Genomic DNA, 16,446 nt, shown 5'->3' with positions numbered 1-16,446 from the left:
GACTAGGTTCATCCTGTTCCCCCATAACAGTTGGAAAAACAGGCTGTAGATCCTAGTGTAGTAAGCCTCTGGCAAGATACATACACTGCCCAGATAGATAAACAAGGGGAGCAGGTACGATTTGATCAGGTGTACCCTTTCCCTGAGGGTCATAGACCAACCCTTCCACTGATCCACCCTATGAGTGGCATCCTGTAGCTTACCGTCCCAGTTTTTGGTGGGATAATCATCCTGGCCGAATGTGATGCCCAGAATTTTTGCTGAGTCTTGGGGCCCTGGGAGGGTGTCCGGGAGATCAAAAGTGGGATCTCCCCCTCCCAGCCAGAGACTTTCACACTTATCCCGGTTGATCTTAGACCCGGATGCCTCCGAGTAGCGTTCCACCTCCGACATCACCACATCGACCTCCTCTCTCGAGGACACGAAAATGGTGACATCATCAGCGTACGCCACCACTCTCTGGGCGACATCCAGCTCCGCCAGACTCATCCCGACTCCCGCCAACGGCTCACAATCTACCCTCCGGACGAAGGGATCGATTGCGAACACGTATAAAAGCGGGCTCAAAGGACAACCCTGACGGACTCCAGACCCCACCTCAAAAGAGCGGCCAGACCAACCGTTCACCAGCGGGAAACTCTCTGCCCCTGCATATAAGGTCTTAAGCCAATTAATAAAAGCACACGGTAAGCCATATCTCAGGAGGACGGACCAGAGGTACTTGTGGTTCACCCGATCAAATGCTTTGGCCTGATCCAGGGACAGCAAGTACCCCTTCCAGAGACCTGCACTACTCCGCTCCACTGCCTCCCGGACACCGAGAACAGCACCTAAGGTGCTTCGGCCTGGAACAGAGCAGTGCTGGGCCCCCGAAAGGAGCCGGGGTGCAAACCTCACCAGCCGATTAAACAGTATCTTGACCAGAAGCTTCCTGTCCGTATTGAGAAGAGCTATGGGCCTCCAATTCTCAATACGGCTGGGATCTTTACCCTTTGAGAGAAGAATCAGGGCTGACCTCCTCATTGACTTCGGCAGAGTGCCCGAGGAGAGACACTCATTGAATACCTCAGTCAAGAGGGGAGCTAAAGACTCCTTAAAGGTCTTGTACCACTCGGATGTTAAGCCATCCGGACCTGGTGACTTCTTGGGGGCAAGCCCCTCAATCGCCAGTCTCACTTCCTCTTCCCTGATTTTTTCTGCCAAAACATCAAGAGAGGGGTCTACCCCTGGCTCAGGAATGGTTTCAGCCAGGAAAGCCGACATCCCGTCTCGATCTAGATCCTTCCTTCCCAAGAGGTGTGAGTAGAAGGATCTGACGACCTCCAAGATCCCTGATCTGGACCGATTCAGAGATCCCGTACTATCAATCAGTCCTGAAATGACTTTACTACTCACTGACATCTTACAGTTTCTGTAAGGGTCGGGCGAGCGGTACTTCCCGAAATCCCTCTCAAAAACCAAAGATGCGTGCCTATCGTACTGACACCTCATCAGCAAGGACTTCACTCTGGAGATATCCTCCCGGCTACCTCCAGTCGAGACGAGAAGCTCGAGTTTCCTCCTCAGTCCCTGATACAGGCGATACCTATTCAGGGACCTGAGGCTCGAGAGCTGGCGGAAGAACCCCGCAACCCGCTTCTTGAACATCTCCCACCACTCTGACTTACTACTACATAGGCCCAGTAAAGGTACCTGACTCTGAAGAAAATCCTCAAAGGACTGTCTTACCTCCGCTTCCTCCAGGAGGGCCGAATTCAGCTTCCAATAACCTTTACCCATCCGAGGGGTCTCTGAAACATTCAGGGAAAACAAAATCATACAGTGATCGGAGAACTCCACCTCAACCACGGACACTGCAGAAGAGACAGCTTCCTCCTTCAAATAAAACCTGTCTATTCTAGACCTGCAGCTACCTCGATGATAGGTGAAACCCGCGTGGCCTGAGGGGCTCCGGATGTGGGCGTCCTCTAGGCGAGCTTCCCTAACTATACTATTGAGAGCTATGCTATCATAAGCCAACCGATCATTGGAGCCTCTCCTATCTTGGGATCTCGTGACAGTATTGAAATCCCCTCCAAAGATCACCTGTCGGCTTGTAAAAAGAAAGGGCTTAATCCTCATAAAGAGATCTTTGCGGCCCCACTTGGTTTGTGGGGCGTAGATGTTAATAAGTCGGAGCTCTTGTCCCTTCATGAGGACATCTAAGATCAGGCACCTCCCCATTTCTAACTCAATAACCCGTCTGCATTCAACAGGAGCGGTAAAAAGGACCGCCACCCCACTATACGGCTCAGCCGCAAGAGACCAGTGGGAGGGGCCACGCCTCCACTCTCTCCTGGCTTTTACCAGAGAGGCAAGATCTGACAACCTGGTCTCCTGCAGATACAAAATATCGGCTTCAACACGGCCGAGAAAATCAAAGGCTGCGAATCTAGCCGTATCAGACTTTATGCTGGCACAGTTAATAGATGCCAGCGTCAATGGGGTGAGTGCCGCCATCATGGGTGATTGAGTTAGATAGCCCTAACCCCCTCATTTCTGTTTTTTCTTTACCCCCTCATCCCCGGAAGAGGAGGCTTCTTTCTCTTTAAACCTTTTTTTGGACTCAGACTGGTCCATTTTTAAATCGCCATCTCCGCCTGGCTCTGGTTTGGCCCCATCCCCTGAGGAAATTGCCCCATGTGGACAGGGCCCAGTTCCCCCTGGAGGCTCCCCCACTTCAGGCACCCCATCCTTGACCCCCCCCTCCATGGAGGGGGAGGAGATGTCTTCAAGGACAGAGTACCGGTTAGACAGATCAATCAGAGGGGGGGCAGGTAAGCTTCCGCTTGGGACCTGGTCCGTAGCACGGGGACTAGAGGGCTCTGACCTCTTCTTTCTCCCTTTACTGCCCTTCTTTTTTGGCCTCTCTTCACCCTCCTCATCCACACTTTCACAGTGGGAGGAATCGGAAAGATCGGCCTTGCTGCCCTCTTCTTTACAGATTCTCCCCATTTCCTCATCCAGCACATTCTCCTCCAGGGCCTCAGCAGTTTCAGGACTAACCTCTGGAGCAGGGCCAGAAGCTACCCCTGCCACATGGGAACTCTCCAGTTCCCTGCTCCTTCTGCGATTAGCCTCCCGCCTCAGCTTGGCGGGACTTTTCCTCTTCACTGACCCTGTTGCACCTTCACCCGCACTCGTGCCCTCCCCAGCTGAAGCAACATTACTGCTGTCTCCAGCCAAGGTGACCGTCGCACGGGCAAAGGCGCTAGGACAACGGCTGAAAGGGTGTCCTAAGACACCACACAGATGACACCTGATCTGCCTACAGGATGCGGCAAGATGACCTACCCCACCACACAGAGCACAGACCTGCACAGTACAGGCTGCGCTAAAGTGAGTGGGGCTGCCACACCTGTGACAGACCTTGGGCTGCCCCTGGTAGAAAATTTGGATTCTGTCTCTCCCTAGAAAAGCAGCTGATGGGATGTGGGCAACAGTGCTCCCCGAACGCTTCAGTTTGACTGAAAACGTCCAGGCCCCAGACCAGATCCCATGTTCGTCATAGTTCTTTTTTGGCATGTCCGTCACATCCCCATATCGGCTGAGCCAGGTCATGATATCATAGCAAGATAGTGACTCGTTACGTGTCAAAACGGTCACTTTCTTGGTCAAATTCTGACGGGATATCGCCTTTATGGCAAAATCCCGCCAGCCGGGCTCGTTTTTCACCACCTCATAGTTCGACCAGAAGAGTTCAAGACCCTCCGGCCGAACAAAGCTGATGTCAAACTCAGAAGTAGCGTAAGGGTGGATCAGGGCAAAGATGTCACTTGCCCTGAATTCCATTTGGAGGAGGAGCTCAACCACCTTACCCCGTGGCGGACACACATCTTCGCCCCTCCACACTAAACGGACCACATTCCTACGGCCACTTTCCTGCCCGGATGTCGGGAGGGACCAGACCACCTCCCCATTATGTTCTCGGAATGCGCCTAAGCCATGTCTTTCTATCCAAAAAGACAGGTCAACCTCACCCCTCCCCTCTACATGGATTGACCTGTCTCCCCTACGTAGAGCCTCCAGTAGGCGCTGTTGCAAGTGACCACCAGAGCCAGACGGAGATGGGGATCCCCCTGATCCCCCGGCAGTGACGCTGGCATAGCTTCTGGGAGAAGCAGCCACTACCGGGGGGGCAGTCGAACCAGAACCTGATCCAGACCCCAAACCAGCACCCTTATTCTTAACAGAGGTGTCTGCCACCAATCCTCTCTCTGGCATTCCACTACCACCCCTCTCTTGCGCTCCACTACCACCCCTTTCTTGCGCTCCACTACCACCCCTTTCTTGCGCTCCACTTTCACCCCTCTCTTGCGCTCCACTACCACCCCTCTCTTGCACTCCACTTGCACCCCTCTCTTGCACTCCACTTGCACCCCTCTCTTGCACTCCACTTGCACCCCTCTCTTGCACTCCACTTGCACTCCACTTGCACCCCTCTCTTGCACCCCACAAGTTCCCCCCTCATCCACACTGCTACCACAACTCCTCCCATGCACACTATAACTCACATTCTGCACATTACCATTTTTAGTCACATTTTTTCCCTCACTTTCACTCTTGCCTACACTGTCCCTTGATGTATTAGAGGCCGGGCTGGCTTGGTCTATAGCTCCGTGTACAAGGGTTGCTGGCTTAAGGATCAGCGCTGCACAGCTCCTCCGTTCAGTCTTCTGGGGCACGGACACAGGCTCCGCCCCCTCGCACAACGCCATAGATTTTGGCGGGAGCTGTCCCACCGGATGCACTCCCGCCCCGCTTACTGCAGCTGACGGGCGCAGAACCTCCCCCTTCACAGGGGAGAGTCCCGACGCGCCAGAACTGGTACCAACTGTGTAACCTAGGGGACCGCCCCCTGAACCAACAAGGTCCGGCACCCGGACACTCCCCCCCCTCACAGGGGAGTGCCCCGCAGTGCCAGGACCTATACTGCCAGCTTCAATCGGGGGACCGCCCCCCAAATTGGTAAATCTGCCGCTATTTTCTGGTGCCTGGACACCCTCCCCCCTCACAGGAGGGTGCCCTTTTTTTTTCTATAGCACCCGCGGCCATTTTGGGTGCACTACTGTATCCCCCATGCTGGCCCCGCTCCACTACAGAAACGGGGTCTGGCAGATTGGGGGACCCAGCACCCTGAACCGACTTTTCAGCCGACCCAGGCTGCTGGAAGGGAGCAAAGACAAACTTCACTGCCTGTGTCTTCTTCCTCTTCTTGCCCTTCGCTTTTTTCTTCTCCTCTGGGCCCAAATCATCCCCGAAAGAAAAATTTTCTAGACGAGTGGGGGACTCCTGCATAACAATTGCCTGCAGGAGACCCCCATCTGCCAAGCCGCTGCAATCACTACAGTCACTGCCATCCTCATCGTCCTCACTGGAGGGAGGTAAGGCCACCTGAGCCGGGTTTATGTAGTCCTCACTGAGGGTAAGTGGGGGGTCTGGGGTAACAGTGGTGGTAGTACAAACAGAACCCGTGTCCATATCCCCCTCACTCACATCCCCCTCCTCACCTTCCTCCATCTCCTCCTCCTCCTCACTCTCATCTTGGTGACTTTCTTTTTATGAACCTCTGGAGACCCCCTTTTTGGGGAACCTCTCCTCATTAAGTATCTTCTCACTGAAGAAGCCGGCTCCAGCCACAATGTCCGCTCTCAGCTGCACAATCTCCTCCACCTCTTTCTTTAGTGCTCTCACCTTTGCAGTCACCTTTGCAGTGAATGCTGCTCTCTTGCCCTTGGCTGCTGTATCCGCCTGGTAAGTTGCAAACTTTATATCTTCTCTTAGACCACGAAGCTGTTTCCCAAGTTGCTCATATTGGGCCATCTTTGCCTGGATTCTTGAACCAAAAGTCTCCAGGGATTCCCTTGGCCCCTTGACCCCCCATTGCTGGGGTTCTGAGGAGCCTGAGGTAGAAGCCTTCACTCCACTCCTCTGCCTGGATGAGCTTCTTTTCCCAGAGGAACTTTTGCTGGAAGCCTTGCAGCTCCCAGCTGGGGATGGGGGAGGGGGCCCCACATGGCGATGGGCCCTGGTGGATCGTCTCACCCCATCCTGGCTGCTGGCCGTCGCATTTTCCTTTGCACCCCCCGCCGGCCGGGTACGGGGAGTGCAAGATGAAGCCTCCTGGGGCTCCATAGCAGGAAAACCCTCTACCCAGGTATCTGCCACACACCTGGGGAGGGGCGGATGGAAATCACTGCTTCACTGGAAGAGTCTGGAAGTAACAGGAGCTCAGACACACCCAACCTCTCTCCAGAGCTGTACTCACTATTCTGCTGGTGAGGTCACTGTGTACATATATTACATTATTTATCCTGTACTGATCCTGAGTTATATCCTGTGTTATACTCCAGAGCTGTACTCACTATTCTGCTGTGAGGTCACTGTGTACATACATTACATTACTTATCCTGTACTGATCCTGAGTTATATCCTGTATTATACTCCAGAGCTGTACTCACTATTCTGCTGGTGAGGTCACTGTGTACATACATTACATTACTTATCCTGTACTGATCCTGAGTTATATCCTGTATTATACTTCAGATCTGTACTCACTATTCTGCTGGTGGAGTCACTGTGTACATACATTACATTACTTATCCTGTACTGATCCTGAGTTATATCCTGTATTATACTCCAGAGCTGTACTCACTATTCTGCTGGTGAGGTCACTGTGTACATATATTACATTATTTATCCTGTACTGATCCTGAGTTATATCCTGTGTTATACTCCAGAGCTGTACTCACTATTCTGCTGGTGAGGTCACTGTGTACATACATTACATTACTTATCCTGTACTGATCCTGAGTTATATCCTGTATTATACTCCAGAGCTGTACTCACTATTCTGCTGGTGGGGTCACTGTGTACATTACATTACTTATCCTGTAGTGATCCTGAGTTCTATCCTGTATTATACTCCAGAGCTGTACTCACTATTCTGCTGTGAGGTCACTGTGTACATACATTACATTACTTATCCTGTACTGATCCTGAGTTATATCCTGTATTATACTCCAGAGCTGTACTCACTATTCTGCTGTGAGGTCACTGTGTACATACATTACATTACTTATCCTGTACTGATCCTGAGTTATATCCTGTATTATACTCCAGAGCTGTACTCACTATTCTGCTGGTGAGGTCACTGTGTACATACATTACATTACTTATCCTGTACTGATCCTGAGTTATATCCTGTATTATACTTCAGATCTGTACTCACTATTCTGCTGGTGGAGTCACTGTGTACATACATTACATTACTTATCCTGTACTGATCCTGAGTTATATCCTGTATTATACTTCAGATCTGTACTCACTATTCTGCTGGTGGAGTCACTGTGTACATTACTTATCCTGTACTGATCCATACAGGACGTAACATTACAGAAAATACCTGAGACTTGAGTATGGCCTCCTGGTCCTTCATGTGCTGGTACTGCTGTAGTACCTGCTCCTCTTCCTTGTCCCTCATCTTCCTCTCTTCTGTATAGTACACCGGCACGTTCTTCTGGGCACGCTGTAGGCACAGGTAGCACAATTCCTACAGAGGAACACGGATAGTTAGGGTGAGGGTTTTGGGAATAATACCTGCTCATGGTGGCCATTTTGTGGGACCCACACTGCACAGGACCAGTCCTCATTCGGTCCCCAATTCAACTCAAAGTCTATGAGCTGTGGATCCACTGATGGGATATACTGGTTTATATCTTTATATCCTACAGGTCTTCTATGATGAGATCTCGCTGGATAAGAAGCGGCACACGCACACCCTCACAGTCACTTACTCCTTACCATTCATCATTATTTTATTCCATTGTGGACTAACCTGACAGAATCCAACTTATCAACCCACAGAATAAAACAGCGTCACCGACCAGCATAAGACCCCTATACGAGGTGAATCCTGGGGTCCTATATTATTTGTACAATACAGTCCCAGTTCTTACAGGTTTAAAGGGGTACTCCGGCGCTATGACATCTTATCCCCTATCCAAAGAATAGGGGATAAGATGCCTGATCGCGGGGGTCCTGCCACTGGGGACCCCAGTGATCTTGCATGCAGCACCCCGTTATAATCAGTCACCAGAGCATGTGAGCTCCGGGTCTGATTACTGGCAATCACGGGGGCTGGAGCATTGTGACGTCACGCTCCGCCCCTTCAATGCAAGCCTATGGGAGGGGGCGTGACAGCTGTGATCGCCAGACATCAGACCCGGAGCAAGCACGCTCCGGGGGCTGATTCTAACGGGGTGCTGCGTGCAAGATCACAAGGGGTCCCCAGAGGCGGGACCCCTGCGATCAGGCATCTTATCCCCTATCCTTTGGAGAGGGGATAAGATGTCTTTGCGCCGGAGTACCCCTTTAATCACAGTCAGCCTGATGGGTTGACATTATGGGGGACAATTATCGGTACTAAGGTATGTGAGCTTATAACCATAGCGCCAATCACGTATGTAGACCATTTGCGCTTGGGCACCAGAAGGCGTATTAAAAGGCCAAAGTGGGCGTGGTCTCACTGGGGGAATCTCCTGACGCGTCGGAATCGCTGAGCGGAACCCAGCAGAAAAATTCCGCTCGAAAATTCTAATAGTTTTCAATGGTATTCTGCCGAACTGTACACACGGTGGAATTTCCATGGCGGAAACATCTGTCGTGGAAATTCCGGCCTCCGCAGAAATAATTGGCATGTCTATTCTTCCTGGAAATGCATTGCCGTCTATGGAGATGGTGCATTTCCAAGAAGTTGTAACGCCGGCGTCTGCTGTCTACAGAATTTTTCGGGCGGACATTCAGCGGTGTAAACATTGCCTTAGGCTACATTGTGGCACTGCCCCCCAAAAAAAATTTGGGCACACCAATTTTAGGGTGAAATTTGCCTGAAATTTTTATGAAATTTTGAATTTGGAAAAATTCTTTATACTGAAAAAAGAAACAAAAAAACCAAAAAAAAAAATATAATAAATAATAAAATAATGTCGTAAGCGATTAAGCGCAACTTACCTATCTATGCTGGAAAAGTCACGTTTGATTTGCAATCCAGGTTTAGATTTTAACTAGCTGTCATGTGACTAGAGATGAACGAACTTACAGTAAATTTGATTCGTCACGAACTTCTCGGCTCGGCAGTTGATGACTTCAGCCTTCAGGTGCTCCGATGGGCTGGAAAAGGTGGATACAGTCCTAGGAAAGAGTCTCCTAGGACTGTATCCACCTTTTCCAGCCCACGGGAGCACCTGAAAGCTGAACTAATTTATACAGGAAAAGTCATCAACTGCCGAGCCGAGAAGTTTGTGACGAATCGAATTTACTGTAAGTTCGCTCATCTCTACATGTGACCTTGGGATTTCACAAAACAGAGAAGAAAAAAAGGAGAAAATGAAAAAAAAAAACAACTCCCCCTAAAAAACTTCACACCCAAGATGCACTTTTTGTGGCATTTTTTTTCCCCAAAAATAGTGTGGATTAGTATAGACATTATTTTCCTTTGGAATTTTTTTTAATTTTTTGTTTTTGTTTTTTTCATTACAAGTCATGTGATTCTTTCATCATGTGATTCAGGGAGTTCTTTTGAAGAATTTGGTGGAAAAAAAATGCCAATATTAAATAGGCATTGCGGGTTGATTTGCGTTTTTTTGTTTTTTCGAAAAAAGTCTGAGAGGGAAAAAAAATCACCAAAATGTAATGAAAAAACACCATATCCTCAGCACGCTGCGATTTTGGAAAACAGACGCTGAGACTAAAAACGCTGCATGAAAAAAAAAAAAATTATAATAATAATAATTGGGTCACATTGTTTTTGTCCCAAAAAAAACACATGCAGAGAGTACAGCATTTGTTGGTGTTTTTTTGACAAAAAAAAATAAAATAAAAAAATAATTATAGCCATATCCATTTTAAATTGACATCAGGTTCATCTACAGCAGTGTTTACCAACCAGGGTGCCTCTAGCTGTTGCAAAACTACAACTCCCAGCATGCCCGGACAGCCAAAGGCTGTCCGGGCATGCTGGGAGTTGTAGTTTTGCAACAGCTGGGGGCACACTGGTTGGCAAACACTGATCTACCGAGACCTTATCGTTGTTCTCGGACCAGCAAAGTCACTTTTTGGGGCCCTATACACTTTCACCCACAAGCCTCTCAGCTTCTACAAATAGGAATTTTAACCAAGCAAATGAAATGTAGATATGGCGCCATCTGATGGTTAAATATAAAAATTACCAGCATCAGGCACACTGCTGAGTTTTAAGACACGGATTACCTAGTTAAAGGGGATTTCCAGGGGAAAACAGCTTCCTGTCAGAAGAGAGAGAGAGCAGAGCCGAAACACCACACTGAAAATGACATGACTACACAACTTCCTGTCAGGGGTGACTCAAACAAAAGCATGCTGAAGCCAGTACAATTTGTACTATATTAGTGAGTTATATATTTTTGGGTGAAAGTATTATTTAAAGGGGTATTCCAGGCAAAACCTTTTTATATATATATATATATATATATCAACTGGCTCCGGAAAGTTAAACAGATTTGTAAATTACTTCTATTAAAAAATCTTAATCCTTCCAATAGTTATTAGCTTCTGAAGTTTTCTGTCTAACTGCTCGATAATGATGTCACGTCCCGGGAGCTGTGCATGATGGGAGAATATCCCCATAGGAACTGCACAGCTCCCGGGACATGAGTCATCAGAAAGCAACAACTCAACTTCAGAAGCTAATAACTATTGGAAGGATTAAGATTTTTTAATAGAAGTAATTTACAAATCTGTTTAACTTTCCGGAGCCAGTTGATATATAAAAAAAAAGGTTTTGGCCTGGAATACCCCTTTAAATACAATATTCTGATTGCGGAATACCTGGCTCCAGAAAGTTAAACAGATTTGTAAATTACTTCTATTAAAAAATCTTAATCATTCCAGTACTTATCAACTGATGAAGTTGAATTGTTCTTTTCTGTCTGACCACAGTGCTCTCTGCTGACACCTCTGCTTGTCTCAGGAACTGTCCAGAGTAGGAAGCAAATCCCCAGAGCAAACCACTAATGCTTCGGACAGTTCCTGAGACAGACAGAGGTGTCAGCTGAGAGCACTGTTGTCAGAAAGAAAAGAACAACTCAACTTCAGCAGCTGATAACTACTGGAAGGATTAAGATTTTTTTTTAATAGAAGTAATTTACAAATCTGTTTAACTTTCCGGAGCCAGTTGATATAAAAATAAATAAATAAATTGTAAAAAAAAAATGTAGCGATTGAAGAGGTATTCCGCAATCAGAATATTGTATTTAAATAATACTTTCACCCAAAAATATATAACTAACTAATATAGTACAAATTGTACTGGCTTCAGCATGCTTTTATTTGAGTCACCCCTGACAGGAAGTTGTGTAGTCATGTCATTTTCAGTGTGGTGTTGTCTTAGCAGCTGCTCGGCTCTGCTCTCTCTCTTCTTACAGGAAGCTCTGCAGTCCTCTCATTGTCAGTGTAGTGTTGTCTCTAGCTCCAAGGCCCCTCCCTCTCTCCTGACAGGAAGTCATATAGCCCTTTCATTGTCAGTGTGGTGTTGTTTCAATAGTTCCCTGGCTCCTCTCTCTTTCCAGACAGGAAGCTATGTAGTGCTCACATTGTCAGTGTGGTATTGTCTCAGCAGCACCCCAGCTTCTCCCTCTCTCCTGACAGGAAGTTGTGTAGTCCTCTCATTGTCAGTTTGTTGTTGTCTCAGCAGCTTCCCAGCTCCTATCCTCTCTCCTGATAGGAAGTTTTGTAGTCCTCTCATTGCCAGTGTGGTGTTGTCTCAACGGCTCCCTGGTTCCTCCCTTTCTCCTGACAGAAAGTTGTGCAGTCTTCTCATTGACAGTGTGGTGTTGTCTCAGCAGCTCCCCATCTCCTTCCTCTCTCTCCTGACAGGAAGTCATGTAGTCCTCTCACTGTCAGTGTGGTGTTGTCTCAGCAGGGCTCCTCCCTCTCTCCAGAGACAATGCATCATTCTTTTTCGTACCACTCTCTTGACTTATTTGCCATATTCTTAACATGACATCAAACCTCATAGTAAACAAAGCTTTAGCTTGTCCTGGGATTTCATTTGCTGTACCTGAGGCGCTTAAAGGAGTACTCCGGGATGTAAAAACTGTCTTTCAGACTGCCGGCAGTAAAAAAAATAAAGGGAAACATACCTGCCGCCGCTCCCCCGGTGCCTCTGGTAACCCGCTCCGGCCTCCGCTGTGATCCTCTTCCTGGTGGTTGGTGAGTCACACAGCACTCAGCCAATCACCGGCTGCAGTTAAGTCCCGCCTCGGCTGGCCATAGGCTGAGCGGCAGTATGAGGTTTTTCGGCCCTGGCACTGGTCTTCTTATTGGTGCCGGGGGCAAAAACCTCACACTGCCGCTCAGCCTATGGCCAGCCGAGGCGGGACTTAACTGCAGCCGGTGATTGGCTGAGTGCTGTGTGACTCACCAACCACTAGGAAGAGGATCGCAGCGGAGGCCGGAGCGGGTTAACAGACCCACCGGGGGGAGCGGCGGCAGGTATGTATCCCTTTATTTTTTTTTTACTGCCGGCAGTCTGAAAGACAATTTTTACATCCCGGAGTACTCCTTTAAAGGGGTACTCCGGTGAAAAACTTTTTTTTTAAACCGACTGGTGCCAGAAAGTTAAACAGATTTGTAAATTACTTCTATTAAAAAATCTTAATCCTTCCTGTACTTATTAGTTGCTGAATACTACAGGGGAAATTCTTTTCAGTTTGAAACACAGAGCTCTCTGCTGACATCATGAGCACAGTGCTCTCTGCTGACATCTCTGTCCATTTTAGGAACTGTCCAGGGTAAAAGGAAATCCCCATAGCAAACGTATCCTGCTCTGGACAGTTCATAAAATGGACAGAGATGTCAGCAGAGAGCACTGTGGTCATGATGTCAGAAGACAGTTCTGTGTTTCAAAAAGAAAATAATTTTCCGCTGTAGTATTCAGCAGCTAATAAGTACAGGAAGGATTAAGATTTTTTTAATATAAGTAATTTATAGAGATGAGCGAACTTACAGTAAATTCGAATCGTCACGAACTTCTCCGCTCGGCAGTTGATGACTTTTCCTGCATAAATTAGTTCAGCTTTCCGGTGCTCCGGTGGGCTGGAAAAGGTGGATACAGTCCTAGGAGACTCTTTCCTAGGACTGTATCCACCTTTTCCAGCCCACCAGAGCACCTGAAGGCTGAACTAATTTACGCAGGAAAAGTCATCAACTGCCGAGCGGAGAAGTTCGTGACGAATCAAATTTACTGTAAGTTCGCTCATCTCTAGTAATTTACAAATCTGTTTAACTTTCTGGCACCAGTTGATTTAAAAAAAAAAAAAAAAGTTTTTCACCGGAGTACCCCTTTAACTTGATGGTTGAGACAACAGCTAATGTGCGGTGTGCCCTCTTGGGCTGGGTTCACACTGTACATTTCTGTTTTGTCTGCTTATCTTATAGAGAGACAAACAAACACACAGTGTGAACAAAGCCATGAGGGATTCTATTCAGGAAGGCTGACAATTGTGGAGTAATCATAAGCCATATTTTTTTTATATTAGTTATGTTGAATTTTTTACATTGTTCTTGATTATTGTTGTAAAATTTTGCACATAAACTGAATATATATATATATATATATATATATATAATGGCTTTGGGCAGGGGTCAAAAAGTGTGGGAACTCACCCAAGATTTCCACTTAAAGGGGTACTAGACATCTTATACTCTATCCAAAGGATAGGGGATGTCTGATCCTGGGGGTTCTGCCGCTGGGGACCCCCACGTTCTCCCTGCTGCCCCCGGCGTTTTGTTTAGAGCATTGGGTGCAACGCTGGAGGCTCGTGACGTCACGGTCACGGACCCTCAATGCAAGTCTATGGGAGGGGGCGTGATGGCCCTCACTCCTCCTCCCATAGACTTGCATTGAGGGGGCATTACTGTGACGTCACGAGCCTCTGCTCCGCATCACCAGTCATTCAGCACAGAGCGAAGTTTCGTGCACCGGATGTCTGGGGTGTTGCAGCCGAGATCGCGGGGGGACCCCAGAAGCGGGACCCTCGTGATCAGACATCTTATCACCTATCCTTTGAATAGGGGATAAGATGTCTAGGGGCGGAGTACACCTTTAACGGCCTGGGCCTGCAGGACTCCTGCTAATGTGAACTGCGTTCCTGCTGTGGAAAAAGTGCAGGAACTCCGTTCCCATGAGTTCCTGCAGGACTTGAGCCCTGGCTTTGGGGATATATCACTGTACCTGTCCCGCTCGACAGTGGTCCAGACACGCGAGGGACGTTCTTATACGTAGCACATTGGTCTGGTTGACTTCAGGATCTGCTCTTGCGGTATTAAATGAAGCCGATGATCCAGATCTGAATAAAACATTTAAAGGGAGAAATAAAACCATGTGACTCATGTCCCAGATACCACCATGTTACAGTATAGAAGTTATTACCTTATAGTCCTGTACACCACTCTTTTAATAGAAATTGGGGACTGGCTAACTATAATAGTAGGGCGCATTTCCCATTTCAGACATTTTTTTTTGCTCATAAATTGTAACCTAGATAATACCGCCATATGATACCAATGCAATGGGGTCTTTTATATCTCATACAGGGCAGCAGCCATACAATACTATCATATGCAGAATCTAAACAGTACTACCTTAAAGGGGTACTCCGCTGCGCAGCGTTTGGAACAAACTGTTCCGAACGCTGGAGCCGGGAGCTTGTAAGGCCATAGCCCCATCCCCTCATGACGTCACGCCCCGCCCCCTCAATGCAAGTCTATGGGAGGGGGCGTGACAGTCGTCACGCCCCCTCCCATAGACTTGCATTGAGGGGGTGGGGCGTGACGTCATGACGGGGCGGGGCTATGATGCCACGAGCTGCCGGCTCCAGTGTTCGGAACAGTTTGTTCCAAACGCTGAGCAGCGGAGTACCCCTTTAAATATGACACATAATACCGCCATATGGGGCCCACTTAGGAATTCCCCAATACTACTCAAATGAAATAATATAACCTGGCAGCAAATATAATTTCTGGATGTTTTTTTCTGCAATCTATTTTACAAAGCAAAAAAAAAAAAAAAACACAGACCCGTAAACCTCTCGCCCCATCAGTAGAGATGAGCGAATTTACAGTAAATTCGATTCGTCACGAACTTCTCCGCTCGGAAGTTGATGACTTATCCTGCATAAATTAGTTCAGCCTTCAGGTGCTCCGGTGGGCTGGAAAAGGTGGATACAGTCCTAGGAAAGAGTCTCCTAGGAATGTATCCACCTTTTCCAGCCCACCGGAGCACCTGAAAGCTGAACTAATTTATGCAGGATAAGTCATCAACTGCCGAGCCGAGAAGTTCATGACTAATCAAATTTACTGTAAGTTCGCTCATCTCTACCCATCAGCTTCCTCTTCTCCTCCTGCTGTCTCTCTATACACTATTCAACATCTCGCTGACAGCTGATACTTTTGAATAAGATTCACTTTGTCCTCCGAAACCATGAAGGGAACATTTTGTTACCACTATGAATTGTTCATGAGTCTCACAATGAGGACAAGAACCTGCACTTAATATGTGACTGGATGTGAGGACAGAGAGAAATGGAGACGACCCTGGAGTCATAGAGAGGGGAGAGATTCAGTACGGAGACCTCTTGTATCGAAATACCTGACAAATCTCCTGGCTAAGGCAAAATGGTCCCTCGGGCATCCTGACAGCCCTGTGCCATGTGCTGTATACAAAATACTTACTATAATACTGCCCCTATGTACAAGAATATACTTATGTAAAAATATTGAATATACAATTATAACTCATGCAAGGTAAATCTAGGGTATACAAGATGGCTGACAAAAGTCAAAACTGCTGCTATGTACAATAATATAACTACTATAATACTGCTCCTATATACAAGAATATAACTACTATAATACTGCTCCTATATACAAGAATATAACTACTATAATACTGCTCCTATATACAAGAATATAACTACTATAATACTGCTCCTATATACAAGAATATAACTACCATAATACTGCCTCCTATATACAAGAATATAACTACTATAATACTGCTCCTATATACAAGAATATAACTACCATAATACTGCCTCCTATATACAAGAATATAACTACTATAATACTGCTCCTATATACAAGAATATAACTACTATAATACTGCTCCTATATACAAGAATATAACTACGGTACTATAATACTGCCTCCTATATACAAGAATATAACTACTATAATACTGCTCCTATATACAAGAATATAACTACTATAATACTGCTCCTATATACAAGAATATAACTACTATAATACTGCTCCTATATACAAGAATATAACTACCATAATACTGCTCCTATATACAAGACTATAACT

General features: G+C 47.1%; 1 protein-coding gene across 4 annotated transcripts in view; it reads right to left on the bottom strand.

Annotated features, from left to right (window-relative positions):
• CCDC81 (coiled-coil domain containing 81) overlaps window positions 1–16,446 on the bottom strand; it is a 95,158-nt gene that overhangs the window by 20,786 nt on the left and 57,926 nt on the right. For all 4 annotated transcript variants that reach the window (XR_008889459.1, XM_056561388.1, XM_056561389.1 and 1 more), the window contains 2 exons: window positions 14,312–14,426; window positions 7,445–7,591 (listed from right to left, as the gene is read on the bottom strand). Coding sequence is in view for 3 of the 4 variants with exons in the window: in XM_056561388.1 (XP_056417363.1) it covers window positions 7,445–7,591; window positions 14,312–14,426 (262 nt within the window). In the remaining variant the exon portion in view is untranslated. The remainder of the gene's footprint in view (window positions 1–7,444; window positions 7,592–14,311; window positions 14,427–16,446) is intronic.

This window comes from Hyla sarda, chromosome 2, assembly GCF_029499605.1.
Source record: "Hyla sarda isolate aHylSar1 chromosome 2, aHylSar1.hap1, whole genome shotgun sequence".
In the NCBI taxonomy this organism is placed as follows: Eukaryota; Metazoa; Chordata; class Amphibia; order Anura; family Hylidae; genus Hyla; species Hyla sarda.
Note: the sequence above shows the minus strand (reverse complement) of the source record. Positions and strands in the feature narration are given on the sequence as shown.